This window comes from Scyliorhinus torazame, chromosome 11 (genome assembly GCF_047496885.1).
Source record: "Scyliorhinus torazame isolate Kashiwa2021f chromosome 11, sScyTor2.1, whole genome shotgun sequence".
Classification (NCBI taxonomy): domain Eukaryota; kingdom Metazoa; phylum Chordata; class Chondrichthyes; order Carcharhiniformes; family Scyliorhinidae; genus Scyliorhinus; species Scyliorhinus torazame.
In genome coordinates, this window is record NC_092717.1 from 41,819,090 (window position 1) to 41,846,432 (window position 27,343).

A 27,343-nucleotide genomic window follows, 5' to 3' on the forward strand; every position below is an offset into this window, starting at 1 on the left:
CCTCTTTTGAATGTCTGCACTGCGCGCTCTGCCAACCCATTTGAAGCCGGGTGGTAAGGGGCAGTGCGAATATGGCGTATGCCATTCATCTTCGTGAACCTCGCAAACTCCTCACTCGTGAATGGAGTACCGTTATCCGTGACCAGCACCTCGGGGAGGCCATGCGTACTAAACGACAAACGCATCTTCTCAATTGTTGCGCAGGACATTGTGCCTAGCATCTTATGCACCTCTAGCCATTTAGACTGGGCGTTGATTAATAGAAGGAACATGGATCCTTGAAAAGGGCCTGCGAAATCTGCATGCAAGCGTGCCCAAGGCCGCCCTGGCCATTCCCAGTGATGTAGGAGCGCGGCCGGCGGAAGCTTCTGATGCTCCTGGCAAATGGAGCAGTTTTGGGCCACCTTCTCAATGTCGGTGTCGAGGCCTGGCCACCAGACATAACTCCGGGCCAACATTTTCATTTTGGTCACACCTGGATGCCCATTGTGCAAGTCTGTTAGTATCAGCTCCTGGCCTTTTTCCGGGACAATCACACGCGTCCCCCACAAGAGGATGCCGTCTTTCACGCTGAATTCTGACAGCTTGGAGGAAAATGCCCGCAACTCGCCTGGGAGCTGTCTATGCTGCCCACCATACAGGACTATGTGCCGAACCTTTGACAGGACTGGCTCCGTCTGGGTCCACTCACGGATCTGTGATGCCGTGACAGGCAAGGTGTCCATAAAATTTAGGGTTGCAACCACCTCACCGGCCGTGGGGGTCGACATGGGGCCGGTCGATAAAGGCAATCGGCTCAGTGTGTCGGCATTTGCTATCTGCGTACCTGGTTTTTGCTCTAGAGAATACTCGTATGCAGCAAGCAACAAAGCCCAGCACTGGATCCGTGCGGAAGCAATGGGCGGTATTGGCTTATCCTCTCTGAAAAGTCCTAGCAGAGGCTTATGATCAGTCACGATAGTGAAATGGCGGCCATACACGTACTGGTGGAAGCGTTTCACCGCAAAAACCACTGCCAGGCCCTCCTTCTCGATCTGCGCGTACTTTTTCTCCGTTGCAGTCAATCCCGTTCTCCATCTTGTGGGACAGGACGGCCCCAATACCATACGGGGATGCATCACATGTGACGAGCAAAGGCTTTCCAGGATCATAGTGGGTTAGTAACCCAGACGACGACAATTGTTGCTTTACCCGCCGGAAAGCGGTTTCTTGCGGCTGCCCCCAAACGCAGGTGTGATTTTTCTTTAGCAGAAGGTGCAAAGGGGCCAGCGTAGTTGCCAGATTGGGGAGGAACTTCCCGTAATAGTTTACGAGACCGAGAAAAGAACGAAGATGCGAAGTGTCAGTCGGGGCGGGGGCCTGTTGAATTGCACGCACCTTCTCTGCGACGGGGTGCAAACCTTCGCGGTCCACCCGATAACCTAGGTAGACTACTTCCTTTGCCTGAAATACGCACTTTGTGCGACGAAAATGGACTCCAGCCTCCGAAAGGCGTCTAAGGACAGCCTCCAGTTTTTCCAAATGTTCCTGCTCCGACGTCCCTGTAATCAAAACGTCATCTAAGTAGACAGCAACACGTGGTAAACCTCTCAAAATGGTTGCAGGCAGAGGATACTCCAAAGGGCAACTGTGTATATTCATACAGGCCCCGGTGTGTATTAATCGTTACATATGGTCGGGAGACAGGGTCCAGCTCCAACTGCAGGTAGGCGTGACTCATATCTAATTTTGTGAACGAGAGTCCACCTGCAAGCTTCGCATAGAGATCCTCTATGCGAGGCATTGGATATCGGTCGAGTCGGGAAGCCGTATTCACTGTAAGTTCATAGTCGCCACACAAGCGAACGGTGGCATCTGGCTTCATTACAGGTACAATTGGTGCTGCCCAGTCAGCAAAACGGACGGGCCTGATAATACCCAAACTCTCCAAATGAGTGAGTTCTCCTTCTACCTTCTCGAGCAAGGCGTAAGGCACCGGGCGCACCCGGAAATAGCGCGGCGTGGCTCCTGGTTCGACTTGGATACGGGCTACGGCCCCTTTTATTTTCCCCAAACCAGACTGGAATACATCTGGGTATCGTCCTAGCACCTCAGTCAACCCTTCAGAAACCGTTTGGAGGATGTGCTGTCATTGCAACCGCAAATGGCGCAACCAGTCCCGACCCAACAGGCTGGGCCCATGGCCGCGCACCACGATAAGTGGGAAACTCCCCTCCTTGCGTCCATAAACAACAGGGGTCATTGTAGTTCCTGCAATATCCAGTGGTTCCCCCGTGTAGGTGGCCAACCTGGCCTGTGAGTCGGTTAATGTAAGGGTCTGTATACCCTGCTTGATGCGGTCGAATGTCCTCTGGGCGATCACGGCGACCGCTGCGCCAGTGTTCAACTCCATCTCAAGCGGGTGGCCATTGACCCATACTGTCACCTTAATGGGGGCCACACGGGGAGCTGCCACACAATGCAACTGCAGGCAGTCATCCTCCGTCTCCACGTCCTCAGGAGTAGTCACCGCAGGTTCATCCACATGGAAGGTACGGCCCCTGGGCTGCTCCCAGTTACGGCCCCTGGGCTGGTCCCAGTTTCGGTCGGAACGACGGCGCCTCTGGCGCCCCCAGGACCGCCGTCCGTGACAGGGTCGGTGCCTACAAGTCTGACACGGACATGGCTCCTCATCCATTGGTCCTGGAGAAGGCTCCCTTCAGGGAGGAATGTCCGACGGCCACTGGCGTCGGTCCGGAAGTTGCCTCGCCCAAGGTACGGCAGGACTGCGGGGGGGACGTTTTCGGATGGAAGGGGTTGCGCCCCAAGACATGCACTTCCATTCCCTGTAGCTCCTGCACTCCTCGTTCTGCGCTCTCTCGGGACAATACTATTTGAATGGCCTGTTGAAAAGTCAATGTTGGCTCAGCTAACAACTTTCTCTGGGTGGCCGCATTGTTAATACCGCAAACCAAATGGTCGCGTAACATTTCTGACAAGGTCTCACCATAGTCACAGTACTCCGCAATCCTGCGTAGCCCGGATTAAAAAATCGGCAAGGGATTCTCCAGGGGTCCTCTCAGCGGTATTAAACCGGTAACGCTGGACTATCGAGGACGGGGTTGGGTTAAAATGTTGCCCCACTATATTCACAAGTTCATCAAATGTTTTGGGGGTCCGGCGCATCTGGGTATGTAAGGCTCCTAATCACCCCAAACGTATGCGGGCCGCAGGCGGTGAGCAATATGACCACCTGGCGCTCGTTTTCGGTGATATTGTTTGCCCGGAAATAGTAACGCATCCGTTGTGTGTACTGGTTCCAGCTTTCCAGCGCAGCATCAAAAACATTTCATCTTCGTCGCCAGTTTTGTGAGGGCCACGAAGAATCCAGCACGAGTTTTAAGGATACAAAGTAATAACATTTATTTACAATAACATATATATACAACAGCAGCAGCAACTTCACTTGCTGCACACTCCTTCCTGCTGGTTCCTAAACTGGCCAGCTTTATTTATACTAGGAGTTTACTAATGGTTTCTCCGCCCCCCTCATTGGGGAAGCTCATACTCCCACAGGATTGTGGGATTGTCATTAGTCCCCAGCCAATGGTAAGTAGGCAGGTTATAACAGTTTTACTTTGTAAAGTTATGTGTTGTAAATGTTAAAATCTGAATTAAAATATTTATTAAAAAACGACAAAACTCCACAGTGTGCTGACCCAAATATAATTCCTTCTGAAAGCAAACAATCTATGACAAAATTCTTGGAAAAATATGGGTTAATAAATGAAAGCCAGCACAAACGTGTTAAAGGTAAATCTTTTTTGACTAACTCGATTTAAGTTTTTGTTGAAGGAATAGAGAGGGTTAATGTGCATAGTGTTATTGCAAAGAGTGTTTGAAAAAGTACTAGATAATAACAAGATTGAATCCCATTGTATCAAAGAGGCAGAGATAGTATAGATATAAAATTGGCTAAAGGATAGAGAGTAGAGGGTTATGATGAATGGTTGTTTTTCAGACAGGACTGAAAAAAGTGGTATCCCCCAGGGGTTGTTATTGCGACAACTGTTTTTCTTGATATATATTAATGACGCAAACCTGGGTTTACAGGGCATAATTTCAAAGTTTCCAGACAACACAAAACTTAAATGTAGCAAACAAGAAAGATCACATAGACGGTGAAATGGACAGGAGTGAGGCAGAGTACATTCATCAGATAGGAGTATAACCATTCAATGAGATCATATGTGATCTGGTATGGTAATCGTCAACTCCACTTTCCCACCTTATACCCATAATCTTTGATTCCCTTACTGATTAAAAATCTGTCTACCCCAGCCTTGAACATACCTAACGACCTAGCTTCTCGAACTTTCTGTGGTAAAGAATTCCACAGATTCACTACTCTCTGAGAAAAGAAATTCCTCCTCATCCCTGTCTTAAATGGGCGACCACTTATTCTGAGTTCATGTCCTCTGATCCTAGACTCTCCCACAGTAGCACAGTGGTTAGCATTATTGCTTCACAGCGCCAGAGACCCAGGTTCGATTCCCGGCTTGGGTCACTGTCTGTGCGGAGTCTGCACATTCTCCCCATGTATGTGTGGATTTCTTCCGGGTGCTCCGGTTTTCTCCCACAAGTCTCGAAAGAGTGCTTGTTAGGTGAATTGGACATTCTGAATTATCCTTCAGTGTACCCGAACAGGCGCCGGAGTGTGGCGACTAGGGGATTTTCACAGTAACTTCATTGCAGTGCTAATGTAAGCCTACTTGTGACACTAATAAAGTATTATTATTATTATTACAAGAGGAAACATCCTCTCAAATCCACAAGAAAGGCAAATTACTGTGATTGCTGGAATCTGAAACAAAAACAGGAAATGTTGGAAAATCTCAGTGGGTCTGACAGCATCTGTGGAGAGAGAACAGAGCTAATGTTTGAGTCTGGTGCCTCTCTGTCAGAGCTGGAGAGAATTGGAAATTGGAGATTTATACTGCTGTTCGGGGTTGGGTGGGTGGAGCAGTAGTGCTGGATAGAAGGCCAGCATAGGTGGAGGCTAGGGAGAGACACACTGCTTACCTCTGTTCTGCCATTTAACACATTCTGATCTCTTAATGTGCCACAATCAGCATCCTTCTTAGCCATGATCACCACTATTTACATTAATGATAGAGGTGTTCAAAATCTTGATGAGTTTGGTTAGCATAACAGGATTTTGACCCAGGCACAGTGAAGGAACCCTAACACTATTTTTTTGTTTTGTTTTTTTATTTTAGTTTCAAAGTTCTGATTGATTAATCGAGGAGGTGTTGAATTAGTGGTATTGTCGCTGAACTAGTAATCTACAGACCCAGGGGAATGAGCTGGGGACCCGGTTTGAATCCCACCACGGCAGATGGTGGAATTTAAACTCAATAAAACATCTGGAATGAAAAGTCTAATAATGACCATGAAACCATTGTTGATTGTCGTAAAAAAAAATGTTGGGTTCACTAATGCCCTTTTGGGGAAGGAAATCTGCCATCCTTACCTGGTCCGGCCTACATGTGACTCCAGACCCGCAGCAATGTGGTTGACTCTTAATTGCCCTCTGAAATGGCCTAGCAAGCCACTCAGTTGTATTCAACCGTTAGGAAATCACAAAAAGGAAATGAAACTGGACGGGCCACCCAGCATCTAACTAGGCACTGAAACAACAATGGCAAAAAACTCAGCCCTGTCGACTCTGCAAAGTCCTCTTTACTAACATAAGGGGCTTGTGCCAAAGTTGAGAGAGCTGTCTCAGACTAGTCAAACAACAGCCTGACATAATCATACTCACAGAATCATACCTTACAGACAATGTCACATACACCATTATCACCATTCCTGGGTATGTCCTGTCTCTTTGGCAGGACAGACCCAGCAGAGATGGCGGCAGCACAGTGGTATACAGTCGGGAGAAAGTTGCCCTGGGAGTTCTCAACATCGACTTTGGATCCCATGAAGTCTCATGGCTTCAGGTTAAACATTGGCAAGGAAATCTCCGGCTGATTCCCACGTACCATCCCCCATCAGCTGATGAATCAGTACTCCTCCACTGAGGGTGGCAAGGGCACAGAATATGCTCTGGGTGGGGGACCTCAATGTCCATCACCAAGAGTGGCTCGGTAGTACCACCACAGACCAAGCTGGCCAGATGCTAAAGGACATAGCTGCTGGACTGGGACTGCAGCAGGTGGTGAGGGAAGCAACAAGAGGGAAAAACATACTTGACCTCATCCTCACCAACCTGCCTGCTGCAGATGCACTGCCCATGACAGTATCAGTAGAAGTGACCACCTTATGGAGACAAAGTCCCATCTTCACATTGAGGATACCCTCCATCGTGTTGTGTGGCACTACCACTGTGCTAAATAGGATACACTTTAAACAGATCAAGCAACTCAGGACTGGACATCCATGAGTCGCTGTGGGCCATCAGCGGCAGCAGAATTGTATTCAACCACAATCTGCAACCTCATGACCCGGCTAACCTCCCACTCTACCATTATCGCCAAGCCAGGGGATCAATCCTGGTTCAATGAAGAGTGCAGGAGAGCATGCCAGGAGCAACATCAGGCATACCGAAAACTGAGGTGTCAACCTGGTAAAGCTACAACACAGGGCTACTTGTGTGGCAAACAGCATAAGCAGCAAGTAATAGAGCTAAGCGATTCCCCAATGAGCGCATCAGATCTAAACTCTGCAGTCCTGTCATATCCTACCATGAATGGTGGTGGACAATTAAACAACTCACTGGAGGAGGAGGCTGTACAAATATCCCCTTCCTCAATGATGGAGGAACCCAGCACATCAGTGCAAAAAGCAAGGCTGAAACATCCGCAAAACTCTTCAGCCAGAAGTGCCGAGTGGATAGTCTATCTCGGTCTACTCCTGAGGCCCCCAGGATCCCAGACGTGCCGTGCCCCTAGCCAAGCTGTTCCACTGCAGTTACAACATCTACCGGCAATGTAGAAAAATGCCCAGATATGTCCTGTACACAAGTAACAGAACAAATCCAACCCAGCTGAGTATGGCATCAAGGAGCCCTAACAAAACGAGTCAATGGGAATCAGGGGTCACCCTCTCTGCTGGTTGGAGTCATACCTGGCACAAAGGAAGGTGATTGTGGTGGGTGGAGGTCAATCACCTCAGCTTCAGGGCATCACTGCAGGAGTTCCTCAGGGTAGTGTCCTAGGCCCAACCATCTTCAGCTGCTTTATCAATCACCTCCCTTCCATCATAAAGAAGTGGAGATGTTCACAGATAACCGCACAATGTCAGCATCAATTGTGACTCCTCAGATAATGAAGCAGTCTGTGCCCAAATGCATCAGGACCTGGAGAATGTTCAGGCTTGGTTTGACGAGTGGCAAGTAACATTTGCACCATACAAGTGCCAAGTAATGCTCATCTCCTACAGGATTACGGGATTATGAGGATAGAGCGGGGGAATGGGCCTAGGTAGGGTGCTCTTTTAGAGGGTTGTTGCAGACTCGATGGACCAAATGGCCTCCTTCTGCACTGTAGGGATTTAATTTTTTTAATGTATATAAATTTAGACTACCCAATTCATTTTTTTCCAATTAAGGGGCAATCTAGCATGGCCAATCCACCCTGCACATCTTCGGGTGTGGGGGCGAAACCCACGCAAGCACGGGGAGAATGCCAACTCCACACGGACAGTGACCCAGAGCCGGGATCGAACCTGGGACCTCGGCACCGTGAGGCAGCTGTGCTAACCACTGCCCCACTGTACAGTCCCCTCTGTAGGGATTTTATGATTGGGGCGACATGGTCGCACAGTGGTTAGCACTGCTGCCTCACAGGGCCAGGAACCCGGGTTCGATTCCGGCCTCGGGTGACTGTCTGTGTGCAGTTTGCACATTCAGCCAGTGTCTGCGTAGGTTTTCTCCGAGTGCTCCGGTTTCCTCCCAAGGTCCAAAGATGTGCAGGTTAGGTGAATTGGCCATGCTAAGTTGCCCCTTAGTGTCTAAAATAAAAGATTAGATGGGCTTACGGGAATAGGGCAGGACCTGAGTGGGGTACTCCTTTGGAGGGTCGGTGAAGAATCGATGGGCCGGATGGCCGCCTCCTGCGCTATAGGGATTCTATGACAGCCTCTTGACGTTCAAAGGCTGAATCCCCCACAATGAACATCCTCGGGTTTACCACTGATCAGAAGTTGAACTGGACTAGCCATATTAATACATTGAATCGTAGAATCCCTACAGAGCAGAGAGAGGCCAATCAGCCCATTGAGTCTATACTGACCATCTGAAAGTGTACCCTACTTAGACCCACTCCCGTGCCCTTTCCATGCAACTCCACCTTAACCTTAGACACTAAAGGGCAATTTAGCATGGCCAATCCACCTATCCTGCACATCTTTGGACTGAAACCCATGCAGACATGGGGAGAGCATACAAACTCCACACAGTCACCCAAGGTGGGAATTGAACCGAGGTCTCTGGCTCTGTGTGGCAGCAGTGTTAACCACTGTGCCACAGTGCCGCCCCTTTTACTCTCGATTGTTACGGCAATCACCACTGTGGCTACCAGGGCAGGTCAAAGACTAGGAATCATACGGCGAGTAACTCACCTCCTGACCCCAAATGCCTGTCCACCGTCTACAAGACACAAGTCAGGAGTTGGATGAAATACTCTCCACTTGTCTGGATGAGTGCAGCTCCACCAACATTCAAAAAAATGACACCATCCACGACAAAGCAGCCCATTTAATTGCTATGCCTTTGACAAACATTCAATCCCTCCACCCCCGATGAACAGTGGCAGCCGTGTGTCCCATCTACAAAATGCAAGGCAGTAACTCTAACTTTTTTTCCCGGGACCCACTTTTACCAACCAGCGGAACTTTGGGACCCATGCCAGCCGACATTCACGACCTATGCCGGCTGACGTTAGCGACCCACGCCTGCCGACCTTCGCGACACACCATTATTGCTTACCTTTAATGCGAGAGGTGAGCCTGCTTGGTCCTCACAATCTCACTTGCTTCGTCATTCAATGCTACATTTTTGCTATGGAGTTCAGCCACGATTTAAGTACTCGTTGCGTCCTTTGAAAAAAATCAAGAGATTTGTCCTCAAACTCGCCATGCGAGTCTTTGATGATTTGAGGATTTCAAACTTTCATTTGTCAGTCCTTCCCTGCATATAACACACATGGGCTTTGCATTGGCACAATAAAGCCATACCTCAAGAAATTATCTTTATCCTGCTTTGTTCCTGATTTCAGTTTCTTCTTACTTGTTTGTTCACTAGAGGCCCTGGAGCTCTGGATACAGCTCACATCAGCACTGCTTTGTTCTGCCGTGGATTCTCCTCAGCAGCTCTGTCCATCAGATTCAGTTGCGAGATTCTGGCCTGTTTGTATCTCTGGCCCTCTCTTCCTTATTACAAAATAGTCCATCTTCAGTTCTTTATACAGTCCTGTAGGTTGCTTGCTGGCAGCTACGAAATGGAGGAATCACTCCTCCATGATTTTGCGCCCAGATCACAGCCATACGGGCATGTGGCATCAGTGTATGTCTCGGGTGCGTGGCCTTCTCTCTGCCTCTGACGGAAAGACTCCATCATTAGGCAGCACGGTAGCACAAGTGGACAGCACTGTGGCTTCACAGCTCTAGGGTCCCAGGTTCGATTCCCGGCTTGGGTCACTGTCTGTGCGGAGTCTGCACGTTCTCCCCTTGTCTGCGTGGGTTTCCTCCGGGTGCTCCAGTTTCCTCCCACAGTCCAAAGATGTGCAGGTTAGGTGGATTGGCCATGATAAATTGCCCTTAGTGACCAAAAAGGTTAGGAGCGGTTATTGGGTTGCGGGGATAGGGTGGAAGTGAGGGCTTAAGTGGGTCGGTGCAGACTCGATGGGCCGAATAGCCTCCTTCTGCACTGTATGTTCTATGTTCTATTCATATTTAAAGGCCGGTTACAGTCAGCATTATCTTTTTGACTTTGAAACTTTATTTCCAATACCTGATTTTTCCAAGTTTTTGACTTTTTAGTACTGAAAATTAAACAATTTTACTTGAACATGCACATCCATACATTAACGCACAAACTTTGTTTTAAATATATACCCATTTCTTTAGAAATTTAAACAAGTATAGAAAAAAGTACAATCTTGTTTTTACTTTACAAACTATGACTTTAGACGAGATGAAGGAACTTGTCAAACACAATGTCACAATATTTCTTATTGGTTCCACTGCATTGCACTATCCAAACATCTAAGTCTTCTCATTTTCCATTCTCACTAAAAGCACTTCCTAGTTTCCAGAGAGTGGCGACACAGTGATGACTGTGTAGGCTTCTTCCAGTGATGACATGTGCCAGCCGTATTGATTGGGCTCGTTTGATCGATTTTCCTGGCTGACAAACCTGGCCTAACCTCCCTCTCACTGTCCAGTAGCTGTATCCACCCCAGTCACAGAATGCTGACCACTCCCGACCAGTACTTCACGTTGTGGGACCGCAAGTGGACGTTGCGCTGGCCGTTGAACAGCTTGACGACTGAGCCGCAGGTTGCATATTGCCGATCTGGGGCGGGGGGACGAGCCAAGCAGCCCACAGAGGTCGAGCACTAGAGCAGAGCTCCAGTCTGGGTCCACCAATGTTAGCATCACGCGCCAACGTGAACGCCCGTCAGCCGCTGTCCCCACCCACCCCGAGTGTGTGCGGTGACCAGTACACAGCCCAGCCTCGTGCCACCTGCCCTCTCAAGCGGCTGTAGTGAACCACTGTAATAGGAGATGTAAGGTAGGACCTGCACTGCAGGTTCGCCGGTAGCTCCTGCCGGCTGGCTCCGCCCACGGAGAACTGTATAAATATGCATGACCTCCAGTGCCCTGCCAATTCGCCAGCTGCAACAGGAGGCCACACATCTGACTGTAATAAAGCCACAGTTGTACCCAACTTTAGTCTTTGTGCAATTGATCGTGCATCAATTTATAACAGTCAGATTTTCCACAGAATGGATATCCGAATTAAGCCCGATCGCCTGCAGCTGGATCCGCACTCACCTGACGCCAGGAAAGTCTTTACTCACTGGCTAGCATGTTTCGAGGCTTACATCAACGCGGCGGACCCCGCACCATTGGAGGCTCAGAAGATAAACGTCCTGTACTCCAGACTGAGCTCCAGCGTGTTCCCGTTGATCCAAGACGCCACGAATTACACAAAAGCAATGGAACTCCTTAAGGAACACTACGCGCAGAAGGCGAACACGCTCTTCGCCAGGCATGTACTCGCCACCCGCTCGCAACTACCTGGTGAGTCCATCGAAGACTTCTGGCGGGTCCTAATTCCACTCATCCGGGACTGTGACTGTCAGGCCGTCATGGCCGGCGAACACGCAAATCGCCTCATGCGCGATGCCTTCGTGGCGGGGATTGCGTCGGACCGCATCCGAGAACGATTGCTGGAAGGGGCCACGCTCGAACTGGCGGAGACGAAAACCGTGGCGCTCTCCATGACGGTCGCATCCCGTAACGTACAATCGTACCCCTCCCGCCGTGCTTCCCACCCTTCTACCCCTTCCTACCCCTCCGGGACCCCGCCGACGAGCTCCTCAGCTGGGGCCCTGCCTTTGCAATACTCCTGCGCCGCACGCCGATCCATGCACCCCGGGGGTCCCCGCTGCTACTTCTGCGGTCAGCAGAAGCACCCCTGCCAACACTGCCCGGCCCGCACTGCCGTTTGTAAAGCCTGCAGTAAAAAGGGCCACTTCGCGGCTGTGTGCCAGGCCCGCGCGGTTGCTGCGATCGCGCCCGCTATCGCCCCCTCCCTCACACAAGACGCACAATGGGCGCCGCCATCTTGTTCCCCTTCGGCCACGTGCGCCCCATGGGTGCCGCCATCTTGTCCTGACCCCGCAATGTGCGCACCATGAGCGCCGCCATCTTGTCCCCCACAGGGTCTCCGGATATCCTGAAATCGGAACCGCACACGCTCGCCACTCTAAGCATCCGATGGCTACCCGCAGCTCACTTCGATGACGCTGGACCAATCTCGCCCGCACAACCTGGCCACCGCGCGACGACGGTTAAAATCAACGGCTACGCGACCTCGTGCCTGCTGGACTCCGGGAGCACCGAAAGCTTCGTTCACCCAGATACGGTAAGGCGCTGCTCCCTCGCGGTCCACCTTGCCAATCAAAGGATCTCCCTAGCCTCCGGATCCCACTCCGTCCCGATCCGAGGCTTTTGTACAGTCACCCTCACGGTCCAAGGAGTAGAATTTAGTAACTTCCGCCTCTAAGTCCTTCCTAATCTCTGCGCTGCACTCCTGTTGGTCCTGGACTTCCAGTGCAACCTCCAGAGCCTCACCCTCAAATTTGGCCCCCCCTTACCGTTTGCGGCCTCGTGACCCTCAAAGTCATCCCCCCTCCCTTTTTGCCAATCTAACTGTGGATTGCAAGCCCTATGCCACTAGGAGCAGACGGTACAGCACCCAGGACAAGACCTTCATCAGGTCCAAAGTCCAGCGGCTGCTTAAGGAGGGTATTATCGAGGCCAGCAACAGCCCCTGGAGAGCCCAAGTGGTAGTGGTTAAAACTGGGGAGAAACACAGGATGGTCGTGGACTACAGCCAGACCATCAATTGGTACACGCAGCTCGACGCGTACCCCCTCCCACGCATATCTGATATGGTCAATCAGATTGCGCAGTACCGGGTCTTCGCAACAATTGACCTGAAATCCGCCTACCACCAGCTCCCCATCCAGAAGTCAGACCGCCATACACGGCCTTCGAGGCGGACGGTCGCCTCTACCACTTCCTTAGGGTCCCTTTCGGTGTCACAATTGGGGTCTCGGTCTTCCAAAGAGAGATGGACCGAATGGTCGACCAGTAGGGTTTGCGGGCCACCTTTCCGTACTTAGATAATGTCACCATCTGCGGCCATGACCAGCAAAACCACGATGCCAACCTCGATAAATTCCTCCGCACTGCCACTCTTCTCAACCTGACTTATAACAAAGAGAAGTGTGTGTTCAGCACGATCTGGTTAGCCATTCTCGGCTTTTCATAGAATTTACAGTGCAGAAGGAGGCCATTCGGCCCATCGAGTCTGCGCCGGCTCTTGGAAAGAGCACCCTACCCAAGGTCAACACCTCCACCCTATCCCCATAACCCAGTAACCCCACCCAATACTAAGGGCAATTTATCATGGCCAATCCACCTAACCTGCACATCTTTGGGCTGTGGGAGGAAACCGGAGCACCCGGAGGAAACCCACGCACACACGGGGAGGATGTGCAGACTCCGCACAGACAGTGACCCAAGCCGGAATCGAACCTGGGACCCTGGAGCTGTGAAGCAATTGTGCTATCCACAATGCTACCGTGCTGCCCCTTTGTAGTCATAAACGGACCTCTCGGGCCCGACCCGAGCGCATGCGCGCCCTCATGGAACTTCCCCTCCCCCACTGCCCCAAGGCCCTCAAACGCTGCCTGGGGTTCTTTTCCTACTACGCTCAGTGGGTCCCAAACTATGCAGACAAGGCCCGTCCACTCATTCAGTCCACCCAATTCCCCCTTGCGGCCGAGGCACAACAGGCTTTCGCCCGCGTCAGAGCAGACATCGCCAAGGCCGGGATGCGCGCAGTGGACGAGTCACTGCCTTTCCAATTAGAAAGCGACGCTTCAGACGTCACCCTTGCCGCCACTCTAAACCAGGCAGGCAGACCCGTGGCATTCTTTTCCCGCGCCCTTCATGCCTCTGAAATTCGACACTCATCCGTCAAGAAGGAGGCCCAAGCTATCATTGAAGCTGTGCGGTATTGGAGGCATTACCTGGCCGGTAAGAGATTCACTCTCCTTACGGACCAACGGTCGGTAGCCTTCATGTTCAATAACACACAGCGGGGCAAGATCAAAAATGATAAAATCTTGCGGTGGAGAATTGAGCTCACCACCTATAATTACAAGATCTTGTATCGCCCCGGTAAACTCAATGAGCCCCCAGATGCCCTCTCCCGAGGTACATGTGACTGCGCACAAGTGGACCAACTCCGGGCCCTACACGACAGCCTTTGTCACCCCGGGGTCACTCGATTGTACCATCTGGTCAAAGCTCGCAATCTGCCCTACTCCGTCGAGGAAGTAAGGACAGTCATCAGGGACTATCAGGTCTGTGCGGAGTGCAAGCCGCACTTCTACCGGCCGGACCGTGCACGCCTGGTGAAGGCTTCCCATCCCTTTGAACGCCTCAGCGTGGATTTCAAAGGGCCCCGCCCCTCCACCGACCGTAACACGTACATTCTCAGTGTGGTCGATGAGTACTCCAGATTCCCCTTCGCCATCCCTTGCCCCGATATGACGTCTGCCACCGTCATCAAGGCCCTCAGCACCATCTTTGCTCTGTTCGGTTTCCCCGCCTACATCCACAGTGACAGGGGATTCTCATTCATGAGCGATGAGCTGCGTCAGTTCCTGCTCAGCAGGGGTATAGCCTCCAGCAGGACGACCAGCTACAACCCCCGGGGAAACAGGCAACTAAAAAGGGAGAATGGGATGGTTTGGAGGGCCGTCCAGCTGGCCCTACGTTCCAGGAACCTCCCAGCCTCTCGCTGACAGGAGGTCCTCCCTGACGCTTGCACTCCATCCGGTCACTATTGTGCACCGCCACTAATAACACACCCCACGAATGAGTTTTTACCTTCCCCAGGAAGTCCACATCCGGGGTGTCGCTCCCGACTTGGCTCGCTGCTCCAGGATTGGTCCTTCTCCGTAGGCACGTCTGACTCCACAAGGCGGACCCCTTAGTGGACAGGGTTCACCTGTTCCACACCAACCCTTAATATGCCTACATTGAGTTCCCCGACGGCCGCCAAGATACTGTCTCACTCAGGGACCTGGCACCGTCAGGTTCCACCCCAACACTCCCCCCCACACCACCAATGCGCCCCCCCCCCCCCCCCCACCTCCCACCGCGCCACCAATATTTACCCCACCAGACCATCAAGGTCGTCCCCCCTCCCTTTTTGCCAATCTAACTGTGGATTGCAAGCCCGTTGCCACTAGGAGCAGACGGTACAGCACCCAGGACAAGACCTTCATCAGGTCCAAAGTCCAGAACGCAAAAGGCGTTCCCCTTTTCCACACAAGAGGATGAAGAGGACTTTGGCACGGTCCCCGAGTTCCCCGATGACTGGCTAGCATCAGCACCACCGCCATCGGTGCCACCGCCAGCACTGACTTCGCTGCCACCGTTACGCAGCTCCCAACGAAGCACCAAAGCACCGGACCGGCTGAACCTTTGACGGACTCCGGACGGTCAACATATACTTTTCTTTCCCTGCCACTGTACATAATTGCACTAATTGTATATAGTTTCACCTCACCCCTGCCGGACTCATTTTTAACAGGGGGTGAATGTGGTGAACCACTGTAATAGGAGATGTAAGGTAGGACCTGCACTACAGGGTCGGCGGTAGCTCCTGCCGGCTGGCTCCGCCCACGGAGAACTGTATAAATATGCATGACCTCCTGTGCCCTGCCATTTCACCAGCTGCAGCAGGAGGCCATGCATCTGACTAATAAAGCCACAGTTGTACCCAACTTTAGTCTTTGTGTAATTGATCGTGCATCAGCGGCACAACCAATCAGGGACTGGCCACAGCCGGCAATATTTACAACTAGTTGCGGTCGTTGGGAACTTCTTCCCGCGATCGGGAATGCCATAACCGATTGCTCCATGACCCTCCCGACACTTGCCTGCGACCCACATGCGGGTCGCGACCCTGAGTTTGAAAAACCCTGATCTAGAAGAACAAGAGCCACTTGCAAATTGGCATAGGGAGGCAAGCATAAGGGAAGTTAACATGTGGCTGAAAGAGTGGTGTGGGAAAGAGGGGTTCCTTTTCATGGGACACTGGCATCAGTTTTGGGACAGGGGGGACCTATACTGTTGGGATGGTCTCCACCTGAACCGAGCTGGGACCAGTGTTCTGGCGAAAAGAGTAAATAGGGTGGTCAATAGGACTTTAAACTAGAGATTTGGGGGGAAGGGAAAGTCAGGGAACCAAGAGGTGATGTAATCAGTGGGAAGCGTAGCTGCTTAGGAATACAAAAAAGCACGAAAAAACAGAACTCAGGAGAGGTTACGATAGTCCCCATCCCACAAAATATGACACAGTGTATGGAAAGGCTCAGTAAACCAAGGTCCACCACACTAAGAAAACAAAAAGGGACGGTCAATGGAGAATTAAAGGTGCTATATTTAAATGCGCGCAGTGTACGGAACAAGGTAGATGAGCTTGTGGCCCAGATTGTGACTGGCAGGTATGATGTGGTAGGCATCACAGAGACGTGGTTGCAGGGGGTTCAGGACTGGCATTTAAACATCCAGGGATTCACAACCGATCGAAAAGTTAGAGAGGTGGGCAGAGGGGGCGGGGTTGCCTTGTTAATTAGGAATGAAATTAAATCAATAGCACTAAACGACATAGGGTCAGATGATGTGGAGTCTGTGTGGGTAGAGATGAGGAACCTCAAAGGCAAAAAAACCAGAATGGGAGTTATGTACAGGCCTCCTAACAGTGGTCAGGACCAGGGGTACAAAATGCACCGTGAAATAAAAATTGCATGTCTGAAAGGCAAGGTCACAGTGATCATGGGGGACTTCAATATGCAGGTGGACTGGGTAAGTAATGCTGCCAGTGGACCCAAGGAAAGGGAATTTTACAGGACAGTCATCAGGGACTGTCAGGTCTGTGCGTTTACAGGAGGGCTTTTTGGAACAGCTTGTGACGGAGCCCACGAGGGGACAGGCCATTCTGGACTTAGTGTTATGTAATGAGCCAGACTTGATTGGAGATCTTAAAGTAAGGGAACACTTAGGAGGCAGTGATCATAATATGGTAGAATTCAATCTCCAATTTGAAAGAAAGAAGGTAAAATCAGATGTAAAGGTGTTACAGTTAAATAAAGGTAACTACAGGGGCATGAGGGAGGAACTGACGAAAATCGACTGGGAGCAGAGCCTAGTGGGAAAGACAGTAGAACAGCAATGGCAGGAGTTTCTGGGAGTAATTGAGGACACAGTACAGAGGTTCATCCCAAAGAAAAGAAAGGTTATCAGAAGGGGTATTAGGCAGCCATGGCTGACAAAGGAAGTTAGGGAATGCATCAAAGCAAAAGAGAAAGCCTATAATGTGGCAAAGAGTAGTGGGAAGTCAGAAGATTGGGAAGGCTACAAAAACAAACAGAGGATAACAAAGAGAAATAAGGAAAGAGAGGATCAATTATGAAGGTAGGCTAGCCAGTAACATTAGGAATGATAGTAAAAGTTTCTTTAAATACATTAAAAACAAACGGGAGGCAAAAGTAGACATTGGGCCGCTCCAAAATGACGCTGGTAATCTAGTGATGGGAGACAAGGAAATAGCTGAGGAACTTAATAAGTACTTTGATACAGTCTTCACAGTAAAAGACATGAGTAATAGCCCAACAATTCAGGAGAGTCAGGGGGCAGAGTTGAATATGGTAGCCATCACAAAGGAGAAAGTGCTAGAGAAACTAAGAGGTCTAAAAATTGATAAATCTCCAGACCCAGATGGGCTACATCCTAGAGTTCTAAAGGAGATAGCTGAAGAAATAGTGGAGGCGTTAGTTATGATCTTTCAAAAGTCACTGGAGTCAGGGAAAGTCCCAGAGGATTGGAAAATCTCTGTTGTAACCCCCCTGTTCAAGAAGGGAACAAGGAAAAAGATGGAAAATGATAGGCCAATTAGCCTAACCTCGGTTGTTGGCAAGATTCTAGAAGCCATTGTGAAGGATGAGATTTCTAAATTCTTGGAAGTGCAGGGTCGGATTAGAACAAGTCAGCATGGATTTAGTAAGGGGAGGTCGTGCCTGTTAGAGTTCTTTGAAGAGATAACAAATAGGTTAGACCAAGGAGAGCCAATGGATGTTATCTATCTTGACTTCCAAAAGGCCTTTGATAAGGTGCCTCACGGGAGACTGCTGAGTAAAATAAGGGCCCATGGTATTCGAGGCAAGGTACTAACATGGATTGACGATTGGCTGTCAGGCAGAAGGCAGAGAGTTGGGATAAAAGGTTCTTTTTAGGAATGGCAACCGGTGACGAGTGGTGTCCCGCAGGGTTTAGTGTTGGGGCCACACCTGTTCTCTTTATATATTAACGATCAAGATGACGGGACTGGGGGCATTCTGGCTAAGTTTGCCGATGATACAAAGATAGCTGGAGGGGCAGGTAGTATGGGGGAGGTGGGGAGGCTGCAGAAAGATTTTGACAGTTTAGGAGAGTGGTCCAAGAAATGGCTGATGAAATTCAACATGGGCAAGTGCGAGGTCTTGCACTTTGGAATAAAGAATAGAGGCATGGACTATTTTCTAAACGGTGACAAAATTCATAATGCTGAAGTGCAAAGGGACTTGGGAGTCCTAGTCCAGGATTCTCTAAAGGTAAACTTGCAGGTTGAGTCCGTAATTAAGAAAGCAAATGCAATGTTGTCATTTATCTCAAGAGGCTTGGAATATAAAAGCAGGGATGTACTTCTGAAGCTTTATAAAGCATTAGTTAGGCCCCATTTAGAATACTGTGAGCAATTTTGGGCCCTACATCTCAGGAAGGACATACTGGCACTGGAGCGGGTCCAGCGGAGATTCACACGGATGATCCCAGGAGTGGTAGGCCTAACATACGATGAACATCTGAGGATCCTGGGATTATATTCATTGGAGTTTAGGAGGTTGAGGGGCGATCTAATAGAAACTTACAAGATAATGAATGGCTTAGATAGGGTGGACAAAGGGAAGTTGTTTCCATTAGCAGGGGAGACTAGGACCCGGGGGCACAGCCTTGGAATAAAAGGGAGTCACTTTAGAACAGAGATGAGGAGAAATTTCTTCAGCCAGAGAGTGGTGGGTCTGTGGAATTCATTGCCACAGAGGGCGGTGGAGGCCGGGACGTTGAGTGTCTTTAAGACAGAAGTTGATAAATTCTTGGTTTCTCGAGGAATTAAGGGCTATGGAGAGAGAGCGGGTAAATGGAGTTGAAATCAGCCATGATTGAATGGTGGAGTGGACTCGATGGGCCGAAGGGCCTTACTTCCACTCCTATGTCTTATGGTCTTATACCTGGGGTCACCCCCACCTGGAGGTCCCCCTCCAAGTCACTCACTACCCTGGCTTGGAAATATATCGGCCGTTCACTGTCGCTGGGGCAAAATCCTGGAACTCCCTCCCTAACAGCACATTGGTTGTACCTGCACCTGAAGGACTGCAGCGGTTCAAGAAGGCAACTCACCATCGCCTTCTGCAGGGCAAGTAGGGATGGGCAATAATTGAGGCGGAATGGATCCAATGGAAATTCAGCCTAAATTCCGGATCAGGACATGACTTGGCACTGGAGCGGAATGTAGCGAAAGGGAGAATTCACCCCAGAATCAGTTCAGATCTGAGCGTCCCTTTTACCCGTACGCTCAGAATCAGTGCCGGACTGGACCGAATATGTGAATACAACTGATCTGGCAATGGAGCACCATCTGTACTGGTTAATTGAGAGAAAGGGGCGGTGAATGCTGACTGGTTAAAATGCTGTGGCAACACAAATGAAAACGTACATTAAGATGCACTGCAATTCGAAGCTCTGATAACTATATTTTTGAAGCATATTATTTACACATCCTATCATTTGCGCCTTGCAATCTGTTGACACGCCACGTTTAAAATGTTGAGCTGGAAAACGGCATTGATTCGGTTTGCAGCTGCAGAGGAGCGAACACACACGCTTCATTGTTCTCCAATCCAGCGGCTGTTTATAACGTGTATCCGCCACCAACCGCAGAGCCGCTTTTCCACCCATGTCTTTATTTTCATTTCGTCCAGAAATCCCCAACCTCCCAACAAAGATGTAATCTGTAGTTTGGAAAGTTTCTTGCGTTCGCTCTGAAGTGGAGCCGGACAAGGAGAGTGAGTCAGTTCTGGGGGATTTGAGACATTCCTGAAATCCCTGCAGACGTCGGTGTCCACGATCTTGAAGCAGACGCCGCAAAGCGCTGCAGCCAGAGGCTGAGTGAGTGAGTTCGCTGCCCTCTTCCTCGGTTTCAGCCGCTTCTCTTTCCCTCCCTCCAGCATGGGCTCCCTGGCTCGCGTACTGCTCTTCACCTGGCTCATTCTACCTCTCCTGGGCGCCGAATCCGGCAAGAAAAGGACTGCCCGTCAACGGGACGAGGAGTTTATGGAAAGGGTAAAACCTGTCTTTTTCTTTTGTCCCTTACAGTTCTGTAAAGAAATGATTCCGAGCTCCCTCCCGTTTTGGTATGGCTCAATCTGGGGATGGATATATTCTGTCAATATAACACCGAGTGTGTGTGACCCCCATCTTTCAATCCCCCTCCTCGACCCTCTGTCAGCGTTGTCCAGCAGAGCCACTGTTTACTAACAGCAAACCGCAGCTGAAGGACAGGGCTGTGTTCCATTCCAGTGACTGGAAAGCGACAGGCTCGGGCGGGAAGGTGGCTGGGGAGGAGGGGGAGCTGGAGCAGAATAGAGCTTCAGACAGCAGCGAAGAATTTTATAAAAGTAGTATTGAGCTTTCAGTTAATGTGAAGCTGGTGCGTGGTGAAGTTATCCCAAGTCATCATAACACTGCTTTCGTTAATTTAATCTTTTAGCTAACCCTCATTTAGCCTCACCCACTTTTTATAAATATACTCTCTTAATAAAGGTTTCATTAAAACCTACAATTGGTTCGTCATTGTGGGATAAAGTTCCTGGAAACTTGCTGGCTATGTTCAGCAATGCTCCTTTCATAGAATTTGCAGTGTAGAAGGAGGCCATTCGGCCCATCGAGTCTGCACCGACTCTTGGAAAGAGCACCCTACCCAAGGTCAACACCTCCACCCAACACTAAGGACAATTTTGGACACTAAGGGCAATTTAGCATGGCCAATCCACCTAACCTGCACATCTTTGGACTGTGGGAGGAAACCGGAGCACCCGGAGGAAACCCACGCACGCACGGGGAGGATGTGCAGACTCTGCACAGACAGTGACCCAAGCCGGAATCGAACCTGGGACCCTGGAGCTGTGAAGCAATTGTGCTATCCACAATGCTGGAGGGTTATCCCGGGATTGAGAAGGATATTTACTTTGCACCGTTGACTAAAACGTCCCAAGTGTACTTGTGAGAATAAAGGTTATTTATTTTATTTTTATTCATTAGCGTTCAGAGCAATAATGATAATAATCAGCAATATCTTTCCTATAAACTGAGTCTCTCAATTTTCTCTGGACACGAATAGGTTAGAACAGGAGCTGGACACACGCCGCATGTAACTAATATTAACCATTTCCCCCAAAAATCTTTACACATCTTTCCAAAATCACTGAACCGAATTTCTGATCAGGGCGTCTGGGTTGGAATCAGCTGGTCAAAACGGTGGCATTGAGAATCCTAAAACTGTTGCTTGGGGGGGGGGGGAGGGGGGTCCTGAACAGTTTTCAAGCAAACGGGATATTAAACATTTCTATCAGTCAAGTAGCACAAAAAACCGAGCGAGAGCCGGCCTGGGAATGAGAGGGCAAGCCCAGAGGATTCTCAGAATTGTGACAAAAGCGGGGTGGACTGTGACACATCACAGCATGTTCAGAGGAGGCGCCCTTGAGGATGAGTATATCGGGTGAGCAGTCAGTAACTTTCTTTAACTAAAGCTGTTTTCAATCGGAGAGCCAGGAGGTAAAGGAACGCCTGGTGTTTGGTGACTGGCTGGCGAGTTTGTTTTTGTCCAGATCATGGACATGTCTTCAGGTAACTCCTGCTAAGTTTGGCTAGCTGTGTTATAAATAAAGACGTGGAAGGGAACCGCGGTCCCGTGGAATGCACGTCCCGTGCCACGTGGGAACTCCCAGTAGAAAGTATGATGGTGTTGAGACTATGGGAGGAGCGGACGATTGCGAGAACTGTAACAGCAGGGTGGTGTGCAGGTGTACACCCCAAACTCAAACTGCACACGTACAGGGTTCCGCACATGTACAGAGAGAGTCATAGCTGAACATCCCGTGAAGGCCTAACCCAGGACACAGGATGAAACCTTGGATTAAGAGATGACTCTGGAAAATCTGGGAGGGTTGATCACCCTACCTGAAGACTCCAGGGCCTTTCATGCGCCAGACGTTCCATTAGCTGGAGGGGCGCCAACTGTGCCTTCACATCCTTCCTAAAGTGCAGTGTCCAGAATTGGACATAATGGCCAAAATTTTCCATCCTCGTTTGCAGCTGGGATTTTCCGAAGCCGCTGAAAGCGAGTGAAGGTATGGCTGAAACCCAAATTTTCCATTCTTGCTCGGAAAAACAGAACAGATCAGAAAATCCCACCCAACATTTCAGTTTAGGCTGAGCTGGTGTTTTATAAAGGTTATCTGATTTAGTTTCAGCAATTTTCCAATGAAAAGCTCCCAAGTCACAACTGGCCCTATTTTAATCGAAAGGACAGCCAATGGCAAAGGTCCATGAGTTAGAACCATTGCCACATGTGGGTAACAGCAGCCAGCATCAAAGATAAAAATGTGAAAGATCCATAAAGTGCAAACAAACCACTTGGATCCATTGCGAGAAAAATTGAATCGAAGAAAAAGAGAAGTAATGCTAAATGCCTCCTAATATTAGAAACCAAAGAGAAAATGCTGGGAAATCTCAGCAGGTCTGGCAGCATCTGAAGGGAGAGAAAAGAGCTAACGTTTTGAGTCAAGATGACCCTTGGTTAGAAGTTGGTTAAACCATGTCCACAGTACTGAATACAGTCCCAGCATCCATATTGCAAAAATGATTCTGAACTACGAGAGAAAGTGCAGAAAAGATTGCTAAAGATGAAACTTGAACTGAAGGTGTACACAGTTCAAACTGAGTAATAATTGGGACACTTTTCTCCAGTAAAAGAGCTTTGAAATGTGCGCTGATTACAATTTTGAAGGGGTAGATGTAGAGAAGATGCAGAGAAAAATACGGAACTCGCAATCACTTGGAAGAGTTGTGGCAAATGGTACCGCTGCATAAGGGGAGGCTAAAGAAGTGCATGAAGAAAGGAATAGCATGTTAGGGTGAACTGGAGTCAAATGGAGGGAAGTTTGCGTGGAGCATATGCACCACCATAGGCCAAATGGTTTGTTTCTGCTCTGTAAAAATTCTATCAACTTCCATGAGTAGCTGTAAGGCAGATGTTGAAATAAGAGTTTGAATATCGCTGAAATTCAGATTTCTGCAGGTAGGAAATTATTGCTAATGAGTTATTTTTCTTCAGTATTCTGCTTGGGCAGTTGCACTTGCTTCTCACTGGGTAAGACCAATGGCAGTTTTTTTCCTTGGATTCAGGAACAATATAACCAGAGGGCTTCTCCGCCTCCCCAGCCACGTGTTTCCCGGTGGCATGCCGTCATTGGCAGCGGGATTCACCATTCCGCTGCTGGCCTGTGGGATTTCCCATTGTAGCCATCCCATGCCACTGGGAAACCCGCTGGCGGAGTGTGCTGCCAGCAAGAATGGAGAATCCTGCCGGCGGAGAATTCACCCCAACATTTCCTATGGATATCTATTCTTGTGCATATTCTAGGAGCCACATGAGAGCTAGAATTGCAGGAAGAGAGCACATAATTCAAAAACAGACTAGTGAAATGGGCGACCTGGTGTTAAATTAAGATTAATGCAGTGTCATTTGCCGTGATGCATTTTGGGAGGGAGAATGAGAAAAGGTAATACAAACTAAATGGTACAATTTAAAAGTGAGATTCAGCGACACTCATGCGAGTAAATAGCTGATTGGAGGAGTCCCAAAGGCAGGAGATGGTGCCGGTGATGTGTAAAACCGAGGCCAACACTACTAGGGTGGCGACCCCAGTGGAAAGCCTGGAGCATGAGTTTGGTGTCTTCAGTGGTATTGTCCAAGGCATGGCTGAGCCTGTGAGGGCATCGACATCATGTGCCAGTTGCTGAGAGACGTGTCCCAGACGTAGGTGGACATTGCCGAGGCACAGCAGGGCATGGCTCAGTTGCTGAGGGATGTGTCCCAGACACAGGTGGACATTGGCGGGGCCTGCAGAGCATGTTCCAGTAACTGAAACCATCGCTGAGGGTGTCAACACCATGGTGCAGACAATGGGGGGCTCTCAGGGTTGGCAAAGCCAGATGACTCAAACACCTCAGGAGTTCACTCCAGCTGCCCCTCCATTCCATGAAGACCCTTCAGGGCCCCATGGGCACTATCAGGGAGGAGGAGGCACTGGAGGCTGACCTGGTGTCTGCAACTAGGGAGACATCAGTGGTCTCCACCTCACCTAAATCCTTCCCTCCTGACACCAGTGCATCTCAAGGTCAGCGGGCAGAATAGGATGGCACGGTGATGTCTGCCTGCTGAACCAGCTTTCTATCCATCTCAAGACACTACCCGCAATCCCGTGCGCTTTAACTTTACATAGTAATCTGCTGTGTGAAACCTTCTGGAAAGCCTTCTGAAAGTCGAAATAAACCACATCCACTAATTACACCTTCAAAGAATTCTAGTACATTTGTTAAGCATGATTTTCCTTTCGTAAATCCATGCCAACTTTGTCTGATTATATATACCACTACTTTCCAAATATCCTTAATAATGGACTCTAGCAACTTCCCCCCTACCAATGTTCTGCGCATTGGCTTATAGTTTTCTAATTTCTCCCTACCTCCCTTTTTGAATCGTGGGGTTACATTCTCTACCCACCAATCTGTAGGAACCATTCCAGAGTCCAAAGAATTTTGGAAAATGACCACCAACGGATCTACTATTTCCCCAGTGCTGAAGCCCAGCTCCTGCGTGTCTTGATTGTTGGCCACTGCCTCGGTGGCACTGATGCCTCCAAGGTCCAAGCCTCACAGTTTGATTGGAATTCAAGGCAATAATACTCATCTGAGACATGGCACGTGTACCCATGTGAATGCACTTGGGAGCTGTGACGTGCTCACTTAACTAACAATGCCAATTCCTTGTTCGCAATCGCCTTCAGCTGTGAAGCTGGGGTCAGCTCTGTCAGAGGGAGTTAAAGTGACCCGCAGCATATAACCAAGAACAGGGCTCCCTCCTGGAAGCGTTTGGCAGGACAGATGGGCAGTAGTTGCCCCTGTTATCAGCATACATAATTTTGGAGGATGGCTTCCAGGCCCCAGACTGTAAACCCCTCACCCCTCCCAGTCCAGGGGCGACCCCGACCTATGACGCCCAGGCCACTGACTAGGCGCATCTCCCCTGGGGGGTTGACGAGCCCACCGAGCATTGGGGAAGTAGCTACAATGCCCCTGGGCTGTCTGCCCGAAAATAAAAATGGCGACTCACCTCCTCAGTCCCCTCAACAGCTATTGCGCCAGCTACAAATCTTGAAATGGGAGTGCTAAACAATGCCCACGTGACCTCTCGCCGGGGGGCCGGTTAGTTCCTGGGAGGCAATTACATTGGACTTCCATCTTGCTCATGAGATGGAGATTGGTACTAATTGGGGTCAATGATCTTCTCCACATGTTTGGGTGGGATCCGGAACCCACCACCAGGAGTGGGCCGGTTAGATAGCGAACTGATTCGCGCCAGGCATGGATCTCGATTTTGGTCTCTCTCGCTATTTAACCCGCATGCCCAGATCTGCACCAGGCGCACTGCTGTGGTTAATTCTCATCCAGAGAGTCATCCAAGGCCTGAATCGAATCTGGTTCCCTGGTGCTGTGAGGCACTGTGCTAACCACTGTGCCAATCTGCCGCCCTATGGTGACTGGGAAAAGAACCAAAGGAGAAAGTAGAAAAATATATCTTTCTGCAGCTTGGGCTGGAATTCTCTGGCCTTTGAGATTCCCTTTTCTTGCTGACGGCACACCTGCATCTGTGGGTTTCCCAGCAGCGTTTGGGTGGCCTCAATGGACAATTCCATTGACATGTGATGGGAAGAGAGAATCCCACCACCAGCGAATGGCCGGTTGCTGAGAAACACGCAGCTGGAAGACTGGAAAATCCATCCCATGTTGTTACAATCTGGAATGCACTGTCTGGACGGGTTGCAAGGAAGCTGCTTCAGTGGTAACTTTGAAAAGAGATCTGGGTGTATACTTGAAAAGGAAAACTTGAAGACAGCTAGTAAAAAGGTAGTGGAACATAATCAATTGCATAGACCTTTCAGAGAGCTAGTGCACGCATGATGGGGTGAAATCTGTTCCTTCCGTGCTGCACAAGTCTATGATACGTTGACCACTCATACTGTAAACATGTTCATGGAGCAGAGAGGGCCCTTATTTCCCATCACCTTGCCTTATGGCAGCTTGTCCTGCCTCTCACTGATATAGTGCTATGTGGGACGGGAAGGGGAGGGGAGAACGTGACTGGAGGCCTGCTATATGCTGCCGTTCTGAGGCACGGTAATATCTTCGCAAGTGTGATTCCTGGTTGTCTTGGGGCTGTGCCTCCAGCAGGCTTTGACAGTTATTGTCTTCATGCAAGAAGGTAGAGTGGATGAGGGTAGTTGAGGACTGAGTGCCAAGTGACATAGGAGAGTGACCAAGTGCCAAATGACCGGCTGGCATGGTGGCACAGCGGTGAGCACTGCTGCCTCAGAGCCAGGGACACGGGTTCGATTCCGACCTTGGGTGACTGTCTGTGTGGAGTTTGCACTCCCCGTTCTTCCCATGTCTGCACGGGTTTTCCGGGTCTCCAGTTTCACAGAATCATAGTTTACAGTGCAGAAGGAGGCCATTTGGCCCATCAAGTCTGCACCGGACCTTGGAAAGAGCGCCCTACTTAAACCTCCATCCTATCCCATAACCCAGTAACCCCTACCTAACCTTTTTTTTTTGGACACTAGGGGGCAATTTAGCATGGCCAATCCACCTAACCTGCACATCTTTGGACTATGGGAGGAAACCGGAGCACCCGGAGGAAAACTGTGCTTCCTCCCACAGTCCAAAGATGTGCAGGTTAGGTGGGGTTACAGGGTCATGAGGATAGGGCAGGGGAGTTTATTCAGTTGAACAGAACCCTTGTGCATTCCTTACCCTGAACTAAAGGGATAGAGAACTGATCCATGGACAATTCCCCTTCACTTGGTAGCCTTTGTGATTGGTTCTGGTGAACAAAAAAAAGCAGATTAAACTCAGGTTCATTAATTTATAATATGTGTTTTGATGCCACACCTGATACAAAGATGTCTGCGACAGAATATGTGGATTGAGGGTCACAGGGTGATGAAAATCTCTTTTGCACAACTGTTCAATCCTCCCGGAGGTGAAGAAAAGCAGGAGAAGAATCTTCATCCCCAGTGGTTCCTTGGAATCAATATTAAATCTAATCTCATAC

At 49.7% G+C, this 27,343-nt stretch overlaps 1 protein-coding gene across 2 annotated transcripts in view; it reads left to right on the top strand.

Annotated features, from left to right (window-relative positions):
• LOC140385246 (collagen triple helix repeat-containing protein 1-like) overlaps positions 1-27,343 on the top strand; it is a 145,440-nt gene that overhangs the window by 99,300 nt on the left and 18,797 nt on the right. Inside the window, exons 1-2 of one of the 2 annotated variants that reach the window (XM_072467174.1) lie at positions 19,770-19,955; positions 20,118-20,232. In XM_072467174.1, the coding sequence (XP_072323275.1) occupies positions 20,119-20,232 (114 nt within the window). In that variant the 5' untranslated portion in view covers positions 19,770-19,955; position 20,118. Of the gene's footprint in view, positions 1-19,769; positions 19,956-20,117; positions 20,233-27,343 lie in introns of those variants that run through there. The other variant, XM_072467172.1, reaches the window with a different exon arrangement.